This window comes from Eimeria tenella, genomic scaffold (assembly GCF_000499545.2).
Source record: "Eimeria tenella Houghton genomic scaffold, Eth_scaff42, whole genome shotgun sequence".
NCBI lineage: Eukaryota > Apicomplexa > Conoidasida > Eucoccidiorida > Eimeriidae > Eimeria > Eimeria tenella.
The window spans coordinates 175,236-191,745 of NW_013543356.1; the positions used below are offsets into that span (position 1 = coordinate 175,236).

At 49.5% G+C, this 16,510-nt stretch overlaps 5 protein-coding genes across 5 annotated transcripts; 2 read left to right on the plus strand and 3 right to left on the minus strand.

Annotated features, from left to right (window-relative positions):
* Positions 1–317: 317 nt before the first annotated feature.
* On the plus strand, positions 318–7,306 carry ETH_00002880 (uncharacterized protein; the record flags this gene model as incomplete). Its single annotated transcript, XM_013376932.1, has 8 exons — positions 318–333; positions 452–505; positions 645–755; positions 866–989; positions 1,138–3,200; positions 3,516–3,880; positions 4,007–6,126; positions 6,388–7,306. 8 exons carry the CDS (start codon positions 318–320, stop codon positions 7,304–7,306), a joined length of 5,772 nt encoding a protein of 1,923 aa, XP_013232386.1.
* A 1,484-nt stretch (positions 7,307–8,790) lies between these two features.
* Positions 8,791–10,419, plus strand: ETH_00002885 (uncharacterized protein; the record flags this gene model as incomplete). The annotated part of the gene is made up of 1 exon (XM_013376933.1): positions 8,791–10,419. The coding sequence occupies one exon, from the start codon at positions 8,791–8,793 to the stop codon at positions 10,417–10,419; it is 1,629 nt and encodes a 542-aa protein (XP_013232387.1).
* A 632-nt stretch (positions 10,420–11,051) lies between these two features.
* On the minus strand, positions 11,052–12,251 carry ETH_00002890 (uncharacterized protein; the record flags this gene model as incomplete). Its single annotated transcript, XM_013376934.1, has 1 exon — positions 11,052–12,251. The coding sequence occupies one exon, from the start codon at positions 12,249–12,251 to the stop codon at positions 11,052–11,054; it is 1,200 nt and encodes a 399-aa protein (XP_013232388.1).
* Positions 12,252–13,472: 1,221 nt separating this feature from the next.
* On the minus strand, positions 13,473–13,973 carry ETH_00002895 (uncharacterized protein; the record flags this gene model as incomplete). Its single annotated transcript, XM_013376935.1, has 1 exon — positions 13,473–13,973. The coding sequence occupies one exon, from the start codon at positions 13,971–13,973 to the stop codon at positions 13,473–13,475; it is 501 nt and encodes a 166-aa protein (XP_013232389.1).
* A 90-nt stretch (positions 13,974–14,063) lies between these two features.
* Positions 14,064–14,408, minus strand: ETH_00002900 (uncharacterized protein; the record flags this gene model as incomplete). Its single annotated transcript, XM_013376936.1, has 1 exon — positions 14,064–14,408. The coding sequence occupies one exon, from the start codon at positions 14,406–14,408 to the stop codon at positions 14,064–14,066; it is 345 nt and encodes a 114-aa protein (XP_013232390.1).
* Between the last annotated feature and the right edge of the window lie 2,102 nt (positions 14,409–16,510).

Sequence of the window (16,510 nt, forward strand, 5' to 3'; positions counted from 1 at the left end):
TCATGCTTTGTTCCAGTGCTCAGCACTAGAGGCTGATGGGTGTCTGGAGTGTACCTTGGGGGCTTGCCAATGGCTCTTCGGCAGGAAGTACAGGCTGTAACGTCCTATCAAGTTTGATTCAAGATAAGCGACGAAGGGAAGGAGCCTCGTTGGTAACTCCGCTCATGGGTTGCCTTACAGTCACTAACAGTCGACGGTTCTCGCGGGAGAGGTGTTCGTAGACCATTCCCTTCGTCTTCTCTTTCCATTCTAGAAGCCTCAAGATGAGCTACGCATCGCCGTCTACAGTACAGTCCGCCCTAAAGGGCAGCCGCGCAATGCAACAATATGCAGGTACTAAGGACGGTGGAATACGATTGTTCATAGTTTGTCAGTCAAAACATGGGGCACATCAATATAGATCTTCAGCACGGGCTAGCTTTTTGACTTGGATTTTGTTTTTTTCATGCAGAGGCGTTCCGGCGAACTACTTCGAAAGTCACGTTTGACCCGGGGGGTGCCGCCAGTAGGGCTCCACGCGAAGCTGCTGCGATTACAACATATGGGCCGCAGCTTGCCCTTATTTCTTTCTTACAAGCGTACCCCTCCATTTCTAGATCTTTCAGTGGACTTGACCTGAAGCCGTTGATTTATGTGCGCTTCAGTAACAATGCCAAACGAGAATCCCACGTCGGATGGCGCCAATCTTTCTTTGCCTGGAGAAATGCAACCGCCTACAAACTTCGATCGTTTAAAGGATCTTAGCCTACTCACAGGTGCGTGAAGTCTCCCTCCACCCTTGATCTAATGTGTTTTCTCTGGCCTAAAGAAATATGGCGTCATCATTGAAAGGTTGCTTAGTTTCTTTGCATACCTTGATTGATAGAAAGGGATGAGGCTGAAATTTTCCCCCCGTACCGCCGAAACATCACGTACACCCTACCAACGTGGCCAGAAACGCAGGAAACAGAACCTGATTTATGGCATCCAAAGAACCCATCGACCATTGCGTGAGCCGTTTACTCCCTAAAAGCAGTAGTGCTTATTCTATTGCGTTTGGTGCTTTCCTCGCTTTCTAAGGCATCAGCGTCGTCTCATCAGTGATTGAATTGTGCCGCTCTTTGAGCAACTGACTACTTGCTCTCTGCATTTCTACAGGGCCAGAGAGCTGCCTGTTTCGGAGATGTTTTTGGGCGGTGATACGTTGCCAAGACAGTTGATACCTCGTTTGAATCCCAGCGACGTGCGTCTGCTTGCTGCGGAAACAGAGCAGCTCACGGTACCATACGTACGCGTGGAGGGTACTTCCGAAAAATATAGATTCTTCCCTTCATCGGAAGAATTGCCTCTATCTGGCCTCTGGCATGATCCAGTGCCCTTCAATGATGCAGGAAAGGGTCAAACTGCCTTGAAGTTCAAACCGAAGGGGCCACAAGAGCCTCCTGCAACCGACAACTGGAGCCAGCTGCCACCCGACCCCTCTGGACTTCCGATGATGCCTCCGCGGCCGCTTTCTTTATCTGAACAACAAGCGAAAGAAGCACCAAGGGCGGCTATGCAGTATGCGCCAAGAGATATTGCAGTATATCCAGGAGGTATTCCAATGGACAGTGTAATAGATCTCCAAGAAAAAGCTCTATTCAAGACCTTCGAGGAACCATCTCAAGACATTCTTGTAGAAAATCTCATGTTGGAGGCAGTGCGGCCTGGATTTAAGCGGGGCGTAATCCAGCAGCTTCAACAGCCTACGAACAAGCAGTGGAAGGAACAGAATGAGCGGCGACGAGCGGAGTTCATCAAAGCTGAGGAATCAAAGGCAAAACTTTCACGGCCTCCAGAGCCGCCAAAAACAGCAGAAGCAGCAGTAAAATCCGCAGGGAACAAGAAGGTAACCTTCGCCCTGCCAGAAGCCTCTAACGAGCAGCAGCGGAGCCGTGATGGTTCCAAAGACACTGAGAAAAATCTACAGGACCTAACAAGGCAACTGCGCGCGCTTCAGCGAATGCATCGAAAGTGCGAGGCTCGGGGAAATGTACGTGCTGACACACTGTCTCCCAGCCAAGCATCTGACGTGACATCAGAGAGTAAGGGGGAAGCTGGCAGCGGTGCTTTTGTGAACGAGCTCATAGATCGGTGCTCTTTGAAGCTGAAAACTTTAAAAAGTGACAAGAGAGTCCGTGCAGAAGAGCCGGATCCTAAGAACTCAGCTGTAGCACCGAAAGAGATGGGGCGCCCCTCTCGCCTCTTGAGAGATATTGAAGCAGCTGAGGCCCGGAAAAACAATAAAGATAGGAACAAATCAGGGTTTGACGTGTTCGGCTCACAGCAGCAGAGGGATGGCACCTTATATTTGCCTCAAGCGACTGAAGAGCCCATTTCCCTTGCTTTCGTCAAAGGCGTGCGAGGACTACGCAAGCTTAGGGGTAGACCAAAAGCAAAGCTTCCCCATTCTATGCCGAAGTCGGAGCTCGTATGCCTCTCGCGTTCGCTCTTGCAGGAAGAGTCGAGCGAGGAAGAAGATGAGGTAATCAGCGAAGAGGAGCCTGTGGAACAAACGCTGGAGAAGATTTCAGACCCTGTTGAGACGCCGTCTTATGAAGTGTTCCACGGCTCTCCAACACCTCTAGAGGATCTTATCGATACAACACCCAGCTTGGAAGGGCTTGCGCGAAATTTCGTGCCGACTACTGGATATCCGCATGATTCGACAAAGAATAATTATCCGGCTGCTGTCCCCGCCTATGTATCGCGTCTAAATAAGACTCAAGACAGCAGAATGTCGGTACCACCAGCGGCGGCAGTTCTGTACGCCCTGCCGGAGGAAGCAGCTGGCTCTTCAGTGGTAGAGGCAATGCCGACAGATCCACGTTCAGGCACGTTCCAAACTACAGAAGTTGCTCTATCGAGAATGACTGCCAGGGAGATAAGGAATATTGAAGAACTTGTAGCTGGTGGTTTTGTTGCCCTTCAGCGTCAGACACACACAGTAGACTATAAGCACGCATGGGAAAATGAAAAGATGCGTCTTAAAATGATCGTTAACGAACCAATCCACGCCAGAGATCCGCAGTTCGCAGAGCGACAAAATCAACTCTTAGAAAAATGGAAATACCCCGCCGACGAGATTTCGCCTGGATACTACATCAAGGAGGCGAATTTGGAAGATATTCGAAAGTCGATTCTTGCCAACAGAAACAAGCGTTCCATCTTCGATCTCCAGAGTGAGTTACGGCACCCGTGGGCCATGACCGTGAAGCTCAGCAATTCACGGTGTCCAACACAGTTTAAACTAGGGATCACTGAGCGTACTACGCATTTAACCAGTAGAATGTACTGAATCGAGATAGCTAAGCAGTCTGCTAAGGTAGGCAGTATGCAGCCTACCCTTTTCGCGTGGAGCTTAAGAGCTCCAGAAATCAGAATGCAACCCATTTGAAATATAACCGCCTACTTTCTTGTCCTTTCTCAAAAAGGTGAGGTGAAAGTCGGTAGAACTTCTTCGCGTACAGATGCGCTAGTTCTGCCGTGCGTTACAGAGGCATTGCGAGAGGCAAAGGAACGGGAGGAAGAAGAGCTTCGTAAACGGCGTGAGGCTGAAGAAAATGAAGTTGCCAAGCGTTTGAAGGAGACTCGTGAGAAAGAGCGCATCGCTGCAGCCAAAATGCTACAAAAAAAGGAGTCTGAGGCCAAGCCACTTCTTGAACAGAAAGGATCTCTTATGAAAGAGGGAGAGGCTCCACAGGCTGACGAGAAGGAAAGAATCATTGAGGAGCTTAAGAAGGCATATCGGCGACTTAGGAAGCAGCCAAAGACAGACGAAATATTAACGGAAATGAAAAAGATCAAAAAGCGCATCGCCGAGCTCACCGGACACAAAAAGAAGAAAGAGCAGCAACCCAAAGTAATGCATTTGTTGACGAAACCCAATTTCAAACAGAAATATCGGAAATACTCTCCTAAAAAATACGAAGGGCTAGAACCTACTTACAGTTTCGTGTGCTCACACATCTGGGGTTTTTGTATGCAGCATCGTCGACAGGCCTTGACTCCCTCGCCCGAAGTCGACCCGACGTTGTGGAGAACGGATGAGCAAATTGAAGACGAGAAGCGGAAAGAGCGTGTTAGAGAAATGCTGAAATCAAGGCAGACAGGGGCGGCGGCAATGTTGGCAAAAATAATGAAAGAAGGGGATGTTGAACCTCTCTTGGAGGAAGAAGACCAAGAACCACCAGAAGAGGGTGAAGAGGAAGACGTGGAAGAAGAGGAAAGTGAAGAAGAATCGGACAAAGAGGACGAAGAGGTAGCGACAGAAGAAGAGAGCGACACATTCAGCATGGAGGGAACGATCTCTTCGGGCTCAGTCAGTAGTTACGAATCAACAGAATATCCTGTATTCCAACGGTCTCAGTACCACGCACCGGAGTACAAAGCTACACCGGAGAATTTGGAGGAGTGGATGAAACACCCTGTGGACTACTGCGGCAGGATGCTGCTGGAGACGAAAGAAAGCGCAGAGCAACAACGGACCCGCGCAGTGGCAACAGCTCGAATTAAAGCCCCTACACAGCAGTCAGAGCAAGCCAGAATGCTTCTTATGCTGGAGGCAAGAGGACCTGTAATACTAGTTTATAGTTCAGCTGAGCCCCCAGCTCCAAAAAAGAGATTCAGCCTCGCAGCCCTCTGTAGGAAGGAAAAGCCTGATGAAAAGCCTGAAATAGCTCCGTTACGGTGGAAATATCTCTGCGCTTTTATGTTAGACAACACAGGAGAAGCACAGGAAGTAAAAATGGGAAGCGGTAATCCAGGACAAGTATACAAAGCCATCAAAGTAAATGGTCGAATCATTCCGGACCCAGCAAATTCTGCTCCAGAAGATGGTCCGCCACACTTTACAAAAACAGAGCTTGCTCTGCGTGAAAAGACTTATTTCAGCGGCTTCCTCAGTGCGGATACGGATGCGGAAACTGAGGAATGGCTGGTGGTTTTCAACGGACGCAAGACTTTCTTTCGTTATCTCTCTGTATGTGGTGATGCAAATCAGAAGCCCACGTTACCACTTGTGGCAAGTCTGTGGAGTCCTGGGCCAAGGGAAATTGTCCTTGAAGGGACCCCTTACCATAACGCAATAGACAAAGCCCTTTTTTCCTCATTGAAGGTGCCATACTTGGATGCGGTATATTGTGGGTGGAGAGATATGAATGGCGACGATCTGGCAGCGACCTTGCAAAATATTTCATGTAAAGTGAGAACACTGGATCTAACGGCGAACAACTTTAGCTCCGCAATATTGAAACAAATTGGCGACGTTTGCGTGAAGCTGAAAATATCATATCTTTCCGTATCAGAAAACAACATTTCTGGAGACATGCTTGGAGTCCGGGGTATCGCAGAACTAATCAAAAACCCTCAGCCTCTGTTGTTGGAGATGAGGCGCACAGCAATGACGGACGAAGACTGTGCCCATATTGCAGCAGAGCTAGAGAACATAAAACAGCCTTGTTCACTGCCAAAGACAATTAACATGGGAGAGAATGACATATCTGTGGGAGGTTTAAAAGTTCTTGCTGCATCTGTGGCAAGAGCGCTTCCCCGTTTAAGGGCTCTCTGCGTTCCAAATGTACCTAGTCTTGGTCCGAATGAAGTAGCGGAAGCTCTTAAGGCAGTGCCAGATATGCGCCCGGCGCAGCTATCTACGAACGATCTCCTTTTTCCTTTTCGTTCTCTAAATGAAAGAGAGCTGCCGGAGAAGTGTCTGTCATTGCCTGCCACTTTCAGCGGGAGACTCTTTATGGAAAATGACAGTGTGGCCACTGGAGCCAACGACCCTGAGCCAGTCTCCCAATTGTGTTTAGCTTTTTTCGAGCTCAGGGGTCCTGCGCTCTTCTGCTATAGGGCGCCAACGAGGTCGAATTCTCCGTCTCCTATGGCGGGCCGGAAGTCACCGAATAGCGCGCTTTCACCCTTTTTCGGGGACGGGCTGGAAGGCATTTTCGTTTCTTCTGCCACGATCTCAGGCTTAAAACTTACTGCAACAGGGAAAAAAATTGTGTCTGCCGATCTTGTTTCGAAAGAAAAATCTGAGACGTGGGTTCTTGAGGGAGAGTCTGAAGACTATGTACGAGAATGGTTCAGGGTACTTACACTCAGGTGCGCAGGAGTTTCCACGAAGTCGGTGTTTTTCTACACACGGTGCTTATTTTGTCCTTTACTTGTCTCATGTATTTGTCTCTGAAAAGTGTCAGTTTTTTCTTCTTGTAGAAAGAAAACGCCACTGCATGCGCCTGCATGCCACTCTCTTCATTGTCTGGCCAGCAAAGTAGCGTTGTCCACAATTGTATAAATGCATAAATAGGATGATCTGAGGTATTCAGAAGTGCTTTCGTACTAATGTCCTCCGATTTGTCTCAGACAAGCTGGAGTGGCTTGCAACACGATTGCGAGGAGCAACCTTGAAGCACTCCATCCGGGTGTAGGCCAGTACTGCAGCAGCTGCTTCAGGCGAAGCTTAGAGCTTGGCGGCCGTCCATTGGCGGTTGGGCAGTTTGTGCGCCTTTTCTCTGCTGTGGCTGAAGATTTTCGTCTCCAAAGCGTGGACATGAGCAACATGAAATTAGACAGCGAGGCGCTGAATTGCTTTCCAAGCTCGGCTTTTTCCAAGAGTGAACTCACGCTTCTCGACTTGTCTTTTAATTCCATAACGCCGCTGGAGGACATGAGCGACGTTGTGGCGTTCTGCGGCAGCGCGGCGAAATGCGCTCGGTTGGTACTAGACGGGAACAACCTCGGTGACACTGAGTTAGCAGCCAATTTCGTTTTCAGTCTCCTGGGATTGCGTGTTGAACAATTGTGCCTCAATAAGTGCGGTCTTGGTGACGTTTTTGCCGAGGCATTATGCAAGCGCGTGGTGGCGGAGACAAAGCGGTTCCCATTTGTGTCGGTTCTGGAGCTTCAGTCGAACAAAATATCTCAAGGTTGCATGAAGGAACTTTTAAACGCCTTAATAGGTCGTTCTCCTGGCCTTACGAAGATTAGCTTGTTTGGTAATGGATTCGACACCATTGGCCCATTCAGCCGCCGCGTAGCCACTGATTTCACAAAGGCTTTCCGCGAGATACCCTATCGGCAGGTACCGTACGGCCGTCGTCTTGTTAAGAAGCCACCGAAACCCAAACCGCCAGGAGGAAAAGCAAGTCAGCCTTCAGAGAAGCGAGATGCTGCAGCACCAGAGGCCCAGAACTCTGGAGGAAAGAAAGAATCTCCTCAAGCTCAAACCGCGGCGAAGGCTGCTCCAGCCACAACCCCGAAAGCTGCTTCAGAGGGCAATTGATAGGCTCCGCTATTCCGGAGCTCGCTTTGGCAGGTACTAAGTATTTTCGGAAGCGATTTGGGTGGCTGTGGCTCCCGCAATCTGCACTTTATGCTTTTGTGTCGCCAGAGCTGCGCCCTTTGTCCAAGTGACTTTGGTATAGCTTGTTGTCCCGAGCCATTGGGAAGACCAGTGGGAAGGCCAGTTGTTGGGACTTCTGCAGATAGCGAAACTCATCAGAGCTGAGCAAACGATGTGAAGTCCCTTCTGCACGCGATTTTTTAGTTCAGCTTGGCACTGCTCCGGAAGTTAAGCCATGAACGTTCAGTGCAAAACGGCGTGAGTTTGTGACAGTGTGCGCGCCCGCCGAAGTCCACCAGTTAGCAAACACTTCATTCCTTTCGCTACCATACGGTTGCGTTACGTATATGGACATTGTTTTAATAATAGCCCGACAGCGAAGCTCAGCTCAGCCTTTGAGTTCGGAACTCTTCTCAGACTGGCGGAGGCCCCGAATGAGTGTAATGCTTAGGTCCATTTTGGAAAAGTATACATCTTTTTAATTCTAGATGCCCGCGGCAAGAAAATCATCAGGTGCAAATGAAACGAAATATACGTGTTCTGCAAAGAGTGCGCACTCCAGAGGTAGGATTCCTCTCCGCACAGGTGTCTCGTGGGCATATTCTTTTCCAAGGACAGCAATGGGCTTTTTACTAAATGGCCGCCGTTTTCTATTAGTATTTCCCTGCATGTTCAGAAATTCATGAGCATCGCAAGAGGTGCACGTGCTCCTCCTGCATCCCTCCGTAGCTCTACGCCGAAGTTCTTTGTCCTGCTTTCCGCATGTCCCTTATGTTTTGTCTGCATAGATCTATCTATATTCATATAAAGAGCATGGTAGCACATTTTTCAAAGAAGAGGCAACTCAGCTGCCACTGCGGGTGTGGTCGGGCAGCATCACGCCGAGAGCGCTCCCTGGAGCTCTCCGCAGACCCGAACTCGGCTGGTACAGCGAAACAATAGCTGTAAACTTTTAATTGATATAATGACTGAAAAATTACATTATCTGTGGTTTTGAAGCAAAAGCACCTCTGTTCTGGGGCGGTTTGAGCGTGCAGACGAAGAAGTGACACTGTGGGGTGGCCGCGGACGACAGAGTCACTCAGGCTGGCTTCACGAGGGATATTTTTGTTCTGTAAAAGGTCAAGTTTTTAAATGTGTGTTTGAGGTATTGTTTCAGCAACTAGATTTGTAGTTATAGACTTCCGGGAAAGAAAGGCAAGGAGCGGCCGATAGACGCTGTCACCTTCCTTGCCCCCCATCGCTGCTGCGGCCGTAGCGAGACAGCGGCTGCAGACCGAAAGTGACTGACTGACAAACTGCATTTTTCTCCAAAAGTCAGCTGTCTCCTTCATCTTTATTTTCAGGTATAGTTGTTGAATTCTCAGCCAATTGTCAGGTGTAGCAGTTGGATTCATCGCTAGCTTCTTGTTTCATACTCTACAATGACCCGCCTCTTCTTGGCGGCACTTGCCGCCTCCGCGGCGGTGTTGACTGCTGAGCAGGTATCTGCAGGTTTCATGCCAGTACACGATGGCAAGAAGACGCCTATGTATTCCAAGTCTAAGGGTCCTCCTCCTCCCCAGGAGATCTGCCAGACCATTCCTGTGCAAGTTGACTCTGTCTGCTTCGAGAACGTACCTTTCAAGGAGGCGTATGTATGCCCTCAGGTAGTTGAAAAGCAGGTTTGTGAAAAGGTTCCTGTAGAGGTGGCAGACACTTGCTACAAGCCCACCACGGCTCTAGAGGCTTATGATTGCAAAAAAGAAGTCAAGAAAGAAGAATGCAAGATGGTGCCCAAACAGTGTTTCAAAACCATAACCGAGCAAGAAGAATACGAATGTGAGGAGGAACAGTGTGAAACTGTGGTAAAGAGGATCCCCCAGACTTGCTTCAAGAAGAAGAACGCCAAGGAGAACTACCCGTGCATGAAGCACAAAAAGCAAAAGGTCTGCCAAGAGGTACCTCAAGAATATGAAAGCACATGCTTCCAGGAGGAGACTCAGCAAGAGCTGGTTCCCTGCAAAGGCAAAGAGGAAGGCAGTGCTGTCAGCTTTGAAGAAAAGTGCAGCATGGTGCCGAAGGAGGTGGAGGCGACATGTGAGCGGCAGGTTATGGCCCAACAAGAGTACCAGTGCATGAAGAGGGAAAAGCGCAGGGACTGCGAGGTTGTACCTCAGAAGGTGACTGAAATGTGCGAGGAGATCGTGGAGGAACAGAAACCTTACAAGTGCAAGAAGAAACAGATGGCCCAGAAATGCAAAATGGAGAATGTGAGCGTGCCTTCTACTTGCGAAAAGAAGAAAGGCGATAAAACTGAATACTATGAATGCGAGAAGAAAGTCAAACAAGAGGTGTGCAAGGATGTGGAGGAGAACGTCGACGCCGTTTGCTACCAGCTTGTCTCTTCGAAACAGACGGTTCCTTGCAAGAAGAAAAAGATGGGCGAGGTGTGCGTAGAGAGGGAGGTCGAGGTGCCTAGCACTTGCTTCCGCGAGGTGCCTGTGATGGAACCCTATCCTTGCATGAAGACGGTTGAAGTGCCAAACTGCATCAAGATCCCCATGTGCCCGAGGGTTCATACCCACAAGAAGGCATACCCATGTATGGAAACCAAAATGAAGCAGGAATGCCACGTTGAAGAGGTGCCATACGAAGACACCTGCACTCGTCAGTTCACCGAAGAGCAGCCTTACGACTGCAGCAAAGAGGTCAAATCCAAGGAGTGCAAGATGGTGCCCAAAGTGTGCAAGCGAAAAGTCTCAAGAGATGTCGCCTTTGAATGCAGCGAGAGAGTCTGCGAGAAGGTCAGCCAGCCCCAGGCCTGCTACAGGAAGGTCAAGGGTAAAGAAGCTTATCCTTGCACGCGCACAGAGTATAAGGAGCAGTGCCACATGGAACAGCAAGTCATGAGCAAGACTTGCTACAGCCAAGGAATGAAGCCTCAGCAGTACCCATGCAAGGAAACCAAGTACGAGACAATCTGCAAGCAGATCCCCTCCAAAACCCCCGTAGTCATCCCAGCCCCTCTCAGGAAGGAGAAAGAGAAAGAAAAGAAGGCCAAGAAGCTCTGAGCCAATTATATGTGCGTGATTCGCATGCGTTTTAAGCTGCACAGCCACCAGCTTTCATCATTGCATAGATTAAGTCAATCTCTGTTCGACAGCTACGGCAGCCAGCGAATTCTGCTGCTGCGGACGTTATCCTTGCCCTGCCTTTTCTCTTCGGACTGGTTATCTTCAGGCGTGAGCAGCGCGTAACCATCTTAGTGTAGACTCGAACTGTAGCTAGCGCGACAGTGGAAATATTTAATGAGTCATGGAGCAAAGTAACAATGCGCCAGGAAGAACTCCTTTCTAAGCAGCGTTTTCAACTTCAGGAACTGACTACTTTCAGACTCCTTAACCCGGCAGACAGACAGCTCGGATCGAACAGCAAGTGTCAATTAGTGAAACGATCAGTCTGAACGCTGCGGAAAAATCACTCATTGAAAGAACAAAGGTGAAACATTTCTCAGCAACATCCCATACGAAGTCACTAGGCACATATATCTCAGTGGCAAGTCTACAAACGCCACTGTAGTTTGTTCGCACGTTAAGGCGTGGCTGAAGGGCCTATTGTGTTCACGGGCGCTAAGGAACTCTGGAGCTGGGGTCCAGTAGTCGCATCTTAGGGCTTGATGCGGTCAGGCCGTGCGCATCTTTCTTCACTGGGATCTCTCTTGTTTGTGAGATGTCTCTTTGTGGGACTCCTCCTCACTGCGGGAGGACTCCTCCTTCTGGAACTCTTTCGAGTGCGACTTGCGGTCACTCTTTTCTTCTTTTTCCTCTTTTTCATCATCTTTCTCGTCAGCTTTTTCCGCTTCTCTGTCTTCTTTTTCCTCGTTTTCTTTCTCTGCCTTCTTGGCCTCTGCTTTGCCTTCCTCTCTATTCACCTTCTTTTCTTCTTCATTTTCTCTATTTTCCCCTTCTCTCTTCTCCTTTGCAGCCTCCTTGAGGGCTTCCGCCTTCTTTTTGGCTGCCTCGGCCTTCTTTTCCTGTTGTTCCTTCGCCTCCTCATTCTCATCCCCTTCTTTCTTTGACGCCTCTTTCTTTGACTCTTCACTTTTCGCCTCTTTTTTGGTTTCCTCCTTTGGATTCGCCCTGTTCGCCAAGAAACCCTCGTTTTCTCTGTCTTCGCGGTCGCTCTCTGCACTTGGCTCCTCCTCTATACCCATACCTGTTGCGGTGGCTGATTCACCCTGTAAGCTCTCAGGGTTGGATGCGAACCAGGCATCATTTGACGATGGGGCTTGGTGTGTAAGTCCTTCTTCGTCTTGTGTCATATAGTTGAATAGGTTGTTGGACACATGAGGGACTTCCGGGGTTGGCTCGGCCGCAAGAGCTTCCCCGCCAGGTTCTTGGGCGCCTGGTCCTCCGTGGAGAGGTGCCATGGGCACAGAAGGGTATTGCGAAGAGGGTCCGAAATTTGACCACTGAGATGCAGAGCCGTAGTTGAACGGTCTGTGGCCATGGGGTCCCGGTGGTCCTGGAGGTCCCGGAGGGTGGTGCACTGGACCAGGAATGACAGGACCCGGGCCTCCCCCAAACCTACCAGGACCATGAGGGTGGGGAGGACCATATGGACCACGTACCCCATGAAACCCTCCAGGGCCACGAAAGCCGGGGCCGTGGACCATTGGAGGGCGAAACCCACCAGGATAGCCACCGGGCCTCCCGTAGATTGGAGGGCGGGGACCACCCGGCCCAGGCCCATAATGGCGGTGTCCCGGTTGAGAAAGTCCAGGCGCGCTGCAGAAGAAGAGGATGGCTACGAGGACGATGGCTGTGGCCAAGGCGCTATAGGGCTTCAGCGCGCCAGCGCGAAACCCCTTTTTTGCCAAGGACCAAGTGTTGGAGTGAATCATCTTGAAGAACTAAGATGATCTACTACGCCTGAAAAGACAGTAGGCAGAGAAAGAGAGAGCAGGTACTCGGCCAAGAACAGCAGATCAGCCGGCATCACAATACAGCCACGCAAGCAAAAACAATGGATTACGTGCTTGCTTGGGAGTGTATTGGCAGAATAATTGTTGGACTAAGTGGCGAATTCTGTACCTGGCTTGGAAGCAGAGCTGCTTCGCTGGAAGTGCTGGTTTGTTGATGACCAGCTGATGGACTGGTCCGAGGACCGCTCGAAGTGACCCCGTCGAAGGATGACGGTGTGTGTGCAAAAGAGCTATCGACACCGAAGAACGAAAAAATTCAATTGCGTGAGCACCATACAAACTGTAAAACAGAAAGTGAGACATAAACGGGAGAGGTTAAGCAGCAGCCAACGGGCACAAGCGACACCCAGCGATCAGCGATACGGGAGTGCGAGAGGCCAGCCAGCGACGGTGAGGCAGCGTGGCTGTAAATATCGATCAATGTGTCGGTAAAACAAGGCAGTTTCGCTCTAAATACATTTCTTAAATTAGTTCCAAACAAGTTTTTAGCTACGTTTTCCGGTTTGCTGCTGCGCCTCTATCACACAAAGTTACTTGCTGCTTGCATCATCGACAGCCAAGTGCCTCCTGGTCTGTCTATTTGAAATCCTCTTCCTTTGATTGCGTATGTTGAAATCAGAGCCATCAATAGTTCAGAACAAGTAAATCTAAAAGCTGAACATATAAAATCTGGGCCCATAGAAATCATTTTGGTTCACCAGCTATATGCAGCAACTGTCGAGGTAAGCAAGCCACGCAATTCCTCCGGAACAATCCGTCCAGCTCTTCTGAGCCAGCAATTTGAAGCAGATAACAAGCTCAATTTTATTCATTGTAAAAACTCAACAATTCAGCTCCATTTTGGCGTTGAAATGAGCTCTTGCGAGTCCGGCAGGCCCGCTCTTCTGGAAGTTTGAGCTTTCGGCGCTGTGCGGTGCCTAAGTGTCTGTGGATCGTGCTTGCGCAACGTGGCTCCAGAGCTGCTCTTACTTGCATATGTAGCATTGCTAGCTTGAGTCAGGAGACAGCAGTTCCCGATTGCAAGCTCTGCAGGAGGACGAAAGCCACTACTGAGGGAGCGCGCAATGCGCTTTCCAAAAAAAATAACTACCCTATTTTCTCCTTTTGCTTCCTGTGAAGGCCCATCTCGGGAACCAAGAACTATGCCTGCTGGTTCTGTTGGTGTGCATGCGACCCCTCAGCGTCGACTACTCTGAGGAACTCCTCTTCAGTAAATTGTAACCAACGTGCAGCTTCTAGGTGCGCTTTTTGTTGCTTGAGTACTTCAATTAGTTTGAACTGTTTCTTTATTGCCGTTGCTAGTGCATCTCTCTGGGTCGTGACCTTTCGCAGTTCCGCTGCATAGCGCGCTGCTGTTGCTGCTTCCTTTGCTGCTGTTTCCATCGACTTGTCCGCACGAACTTGCCGAGCTAAACTGCTCTGTTGCCGCCGAAGCTGCTGGAGCTCTTCGGTTTCGCGGAGCCGGAGTGCCGCCACTTCCTTGCTGCTGGCAAGCGACCTGCAGCAGTACGGAATAAAACGCGAAGCTTCAACAGAAACGAGCGTGAAATATTCAGGCTTGTATATTTTTTCTGGGGTTGGAGCACCTCTGCACAACTGAAATTCACCAACGTATTTGTTTTGTTCGGCAATTGTTTCCATTGAGCTTTGTTTCACATGCGTGGCAAGTTACTAAGGCAAACCCATGGGTGGTAGCTGCAAGTCAACGCATTCTACGACTTATGCATGTTTCTATATTGTTTTCATCACACACTTTTCAAGTTCTTCCTCTAACTGTGTGGTGCGCGCCTTTTGTTCCTGCACCAGCTTCTTCTGTTGTTCATTTACAGCTGCAGCTGCCACTATTTCAGTTTCCATTTTCTCGAGTTGCCGCTGCTGTTCCGCAATCACTGCAGCAGCTTGCTCCGCCTCTACCTTTCGCTGCTGCAACTCTGCTTGCTGCCGCTGCAGTTGCTCGTGCTGCCGCTGCAGCTGCGCTTGCAGGGACTCAATGTGACGTCCCTGGGCTGCGATAACTGCCCTCAGCTCGTCAACATCGTGAGCTGTCAAACAGGCTATTTCGCCCTCTGCCTGCATCCATATTGGTACATGCATGATAGAAGCGCGCAGCCTGTACCTGAGCCCTAGTGTCATGAATCTGCTCAAAGTATGTATACCAGCTTCAGCTGAGGTCCTCAGAAGCATCATTATTGCTCATATTAATATGAGTAATTGCAGTGGTAATAAAAACGGAGTAATTTCAGTGGTAATAAAAACGGTGAAGACGCCTAGTTTCTGCTAATTCCAAAATCTTGTTTGACGTATTGTTCCAGGCAAATCACAACACAAGCGGAAACTCTCTGGTTAAGGCTTATTACACTCGGCGCAATATTTCTCTACGCACGGCATGAAATTACAAGCTTCTGGGTCAAAAGTTTATATTTTATATGCAAGGGTCAAGGCTTAGGGTTCAGGGATCAGGTTCATGCCCGTGCAAATTGCTTGGCGAATTCCTGTGCGACTGGCGACCCCTTAGCTACGTCCTCTCGGAAAGGGCTGGGGAAGGTTTCTGGCCCCACGCACTGAATCTTGCTGTGTATTTGTACAGCTTGACGGGTGTCTGTTCCTGTTCCTTGGCTGGCAAAGGCACTAAGAGGACGCGGCCTACTATGGGTCAAAGGCGTCCCCTCCAAGGCTGCCTCAAACTGCTGCCGCCGCCGCAAAAAGTACCTCTCAGCTTCCTCCATTTGACTGTTTATGGGATTCCTTACGGCAACAGGTAAGGTTACTACGGATGGCAACGCCACGCGATCTGGTAAACAGCAACGGCAGGGGGTTGCAAAGCCAGCTGGCAGGTAGCGTGTGGGCCTGTCAGCTCTCTGCTAGTTCAGCTCCAGGAATAGCGACAGACTAGACACTATAAGGAACCTGTACACATAAGAATATACCTTCTTTGCATCATGCAAAACTGAAGGCTGATAGCACTGGCCGATTGACTTGCATGTCGGGATCGCTGTGAACCATCGAGTCTCTCAAAATGCGAGCGCAGTGCGAATTTAGAGTTGAATGAAAACCTTGATTTGTATCTAATCAAGTTATTTGAACAAGTTCATTTAGAAACCGAGTTAGCACCTGCTGCCTGCTTAGCTGGCCGCTGATGCTCGCGAGGTCACTGCGGCAGGACCCGTTGTTTCCTTTTCCTTTCACTGCGGGAAATCGCGCAGGCATTCTTAATCGCATACCAATTTTTAAAGCCGTTTAGATATATTCTGTGTATGGTTTGTTTGTCGTTCTATGCATTAGGGGAGATTTGCCGAAAGCTAGACACTGCGGCAACACCAGCCCCTAGAGCAGCACTGCGATCAAGGCCAATAAGGCCACACTCACACTGCATTTGACAGAAAAAGAGTACGATTCCGTTATTAAATATATCAATGCTTGACTAGATGAAGGCGCTAATATATCGAACGAATGAAAACATCGACTTTCTCGTGGATGCGTAGTGATGGTTATGTGTCTCTGCACATCTGTGCTCGTTCCTTAGTGTTCTGTCTCGTCTTTCCTGTGCATTTTCTTCCTTCTCTGATAGCATTTCATTTCTTGGCTACAGGAGAAACTAACGAGAGCTGCTGTGGCCGCTTTTGCCGCTGCACCACCTAACTCTCAACCGTCCAATAATGCAGAATTTGTTCTCACTGCGCAGGACCAGCAGGATAGGCCTCTCACTTTCTAAAACATACCGGCAGGAGCAGCAGCTGCTGCAGGAGCAGTAAACCCCGCACTTGCACTCCACTGCACTTCAAGCTTCTGTGTGCACCCCCTGCTCCGCCACCTCCCCCTCTCTGCCTCCATCGCAATGGCGCATGAATAGAAATTAAGTAAATCTTTGGAGGGGACCCCCTCAAATCTACACTCTGCCCCTAGCCTCAAGCTGATTCCAGTCTTTTTTGTGAGGGCAGCTGCGTGGCCCTCTTAGTTGCTGTTATTCGATTGTCCTACATTGCTGCACTGATGGCCCAAATTTCGAGAACCACAGACGCCTGAAAGCTGCCGGCGATATCCTGCAGCTGCTCTAAAACACTATGGTTAGAAAATCGGCAGGCAATAAGGTGATAAAATGAGCGTAATCATACGTAAACACAAATACAGGTAGAGATAGACAAAACACGTCGTTCCGTTTGCTCGGTCGCTGGTCCCTG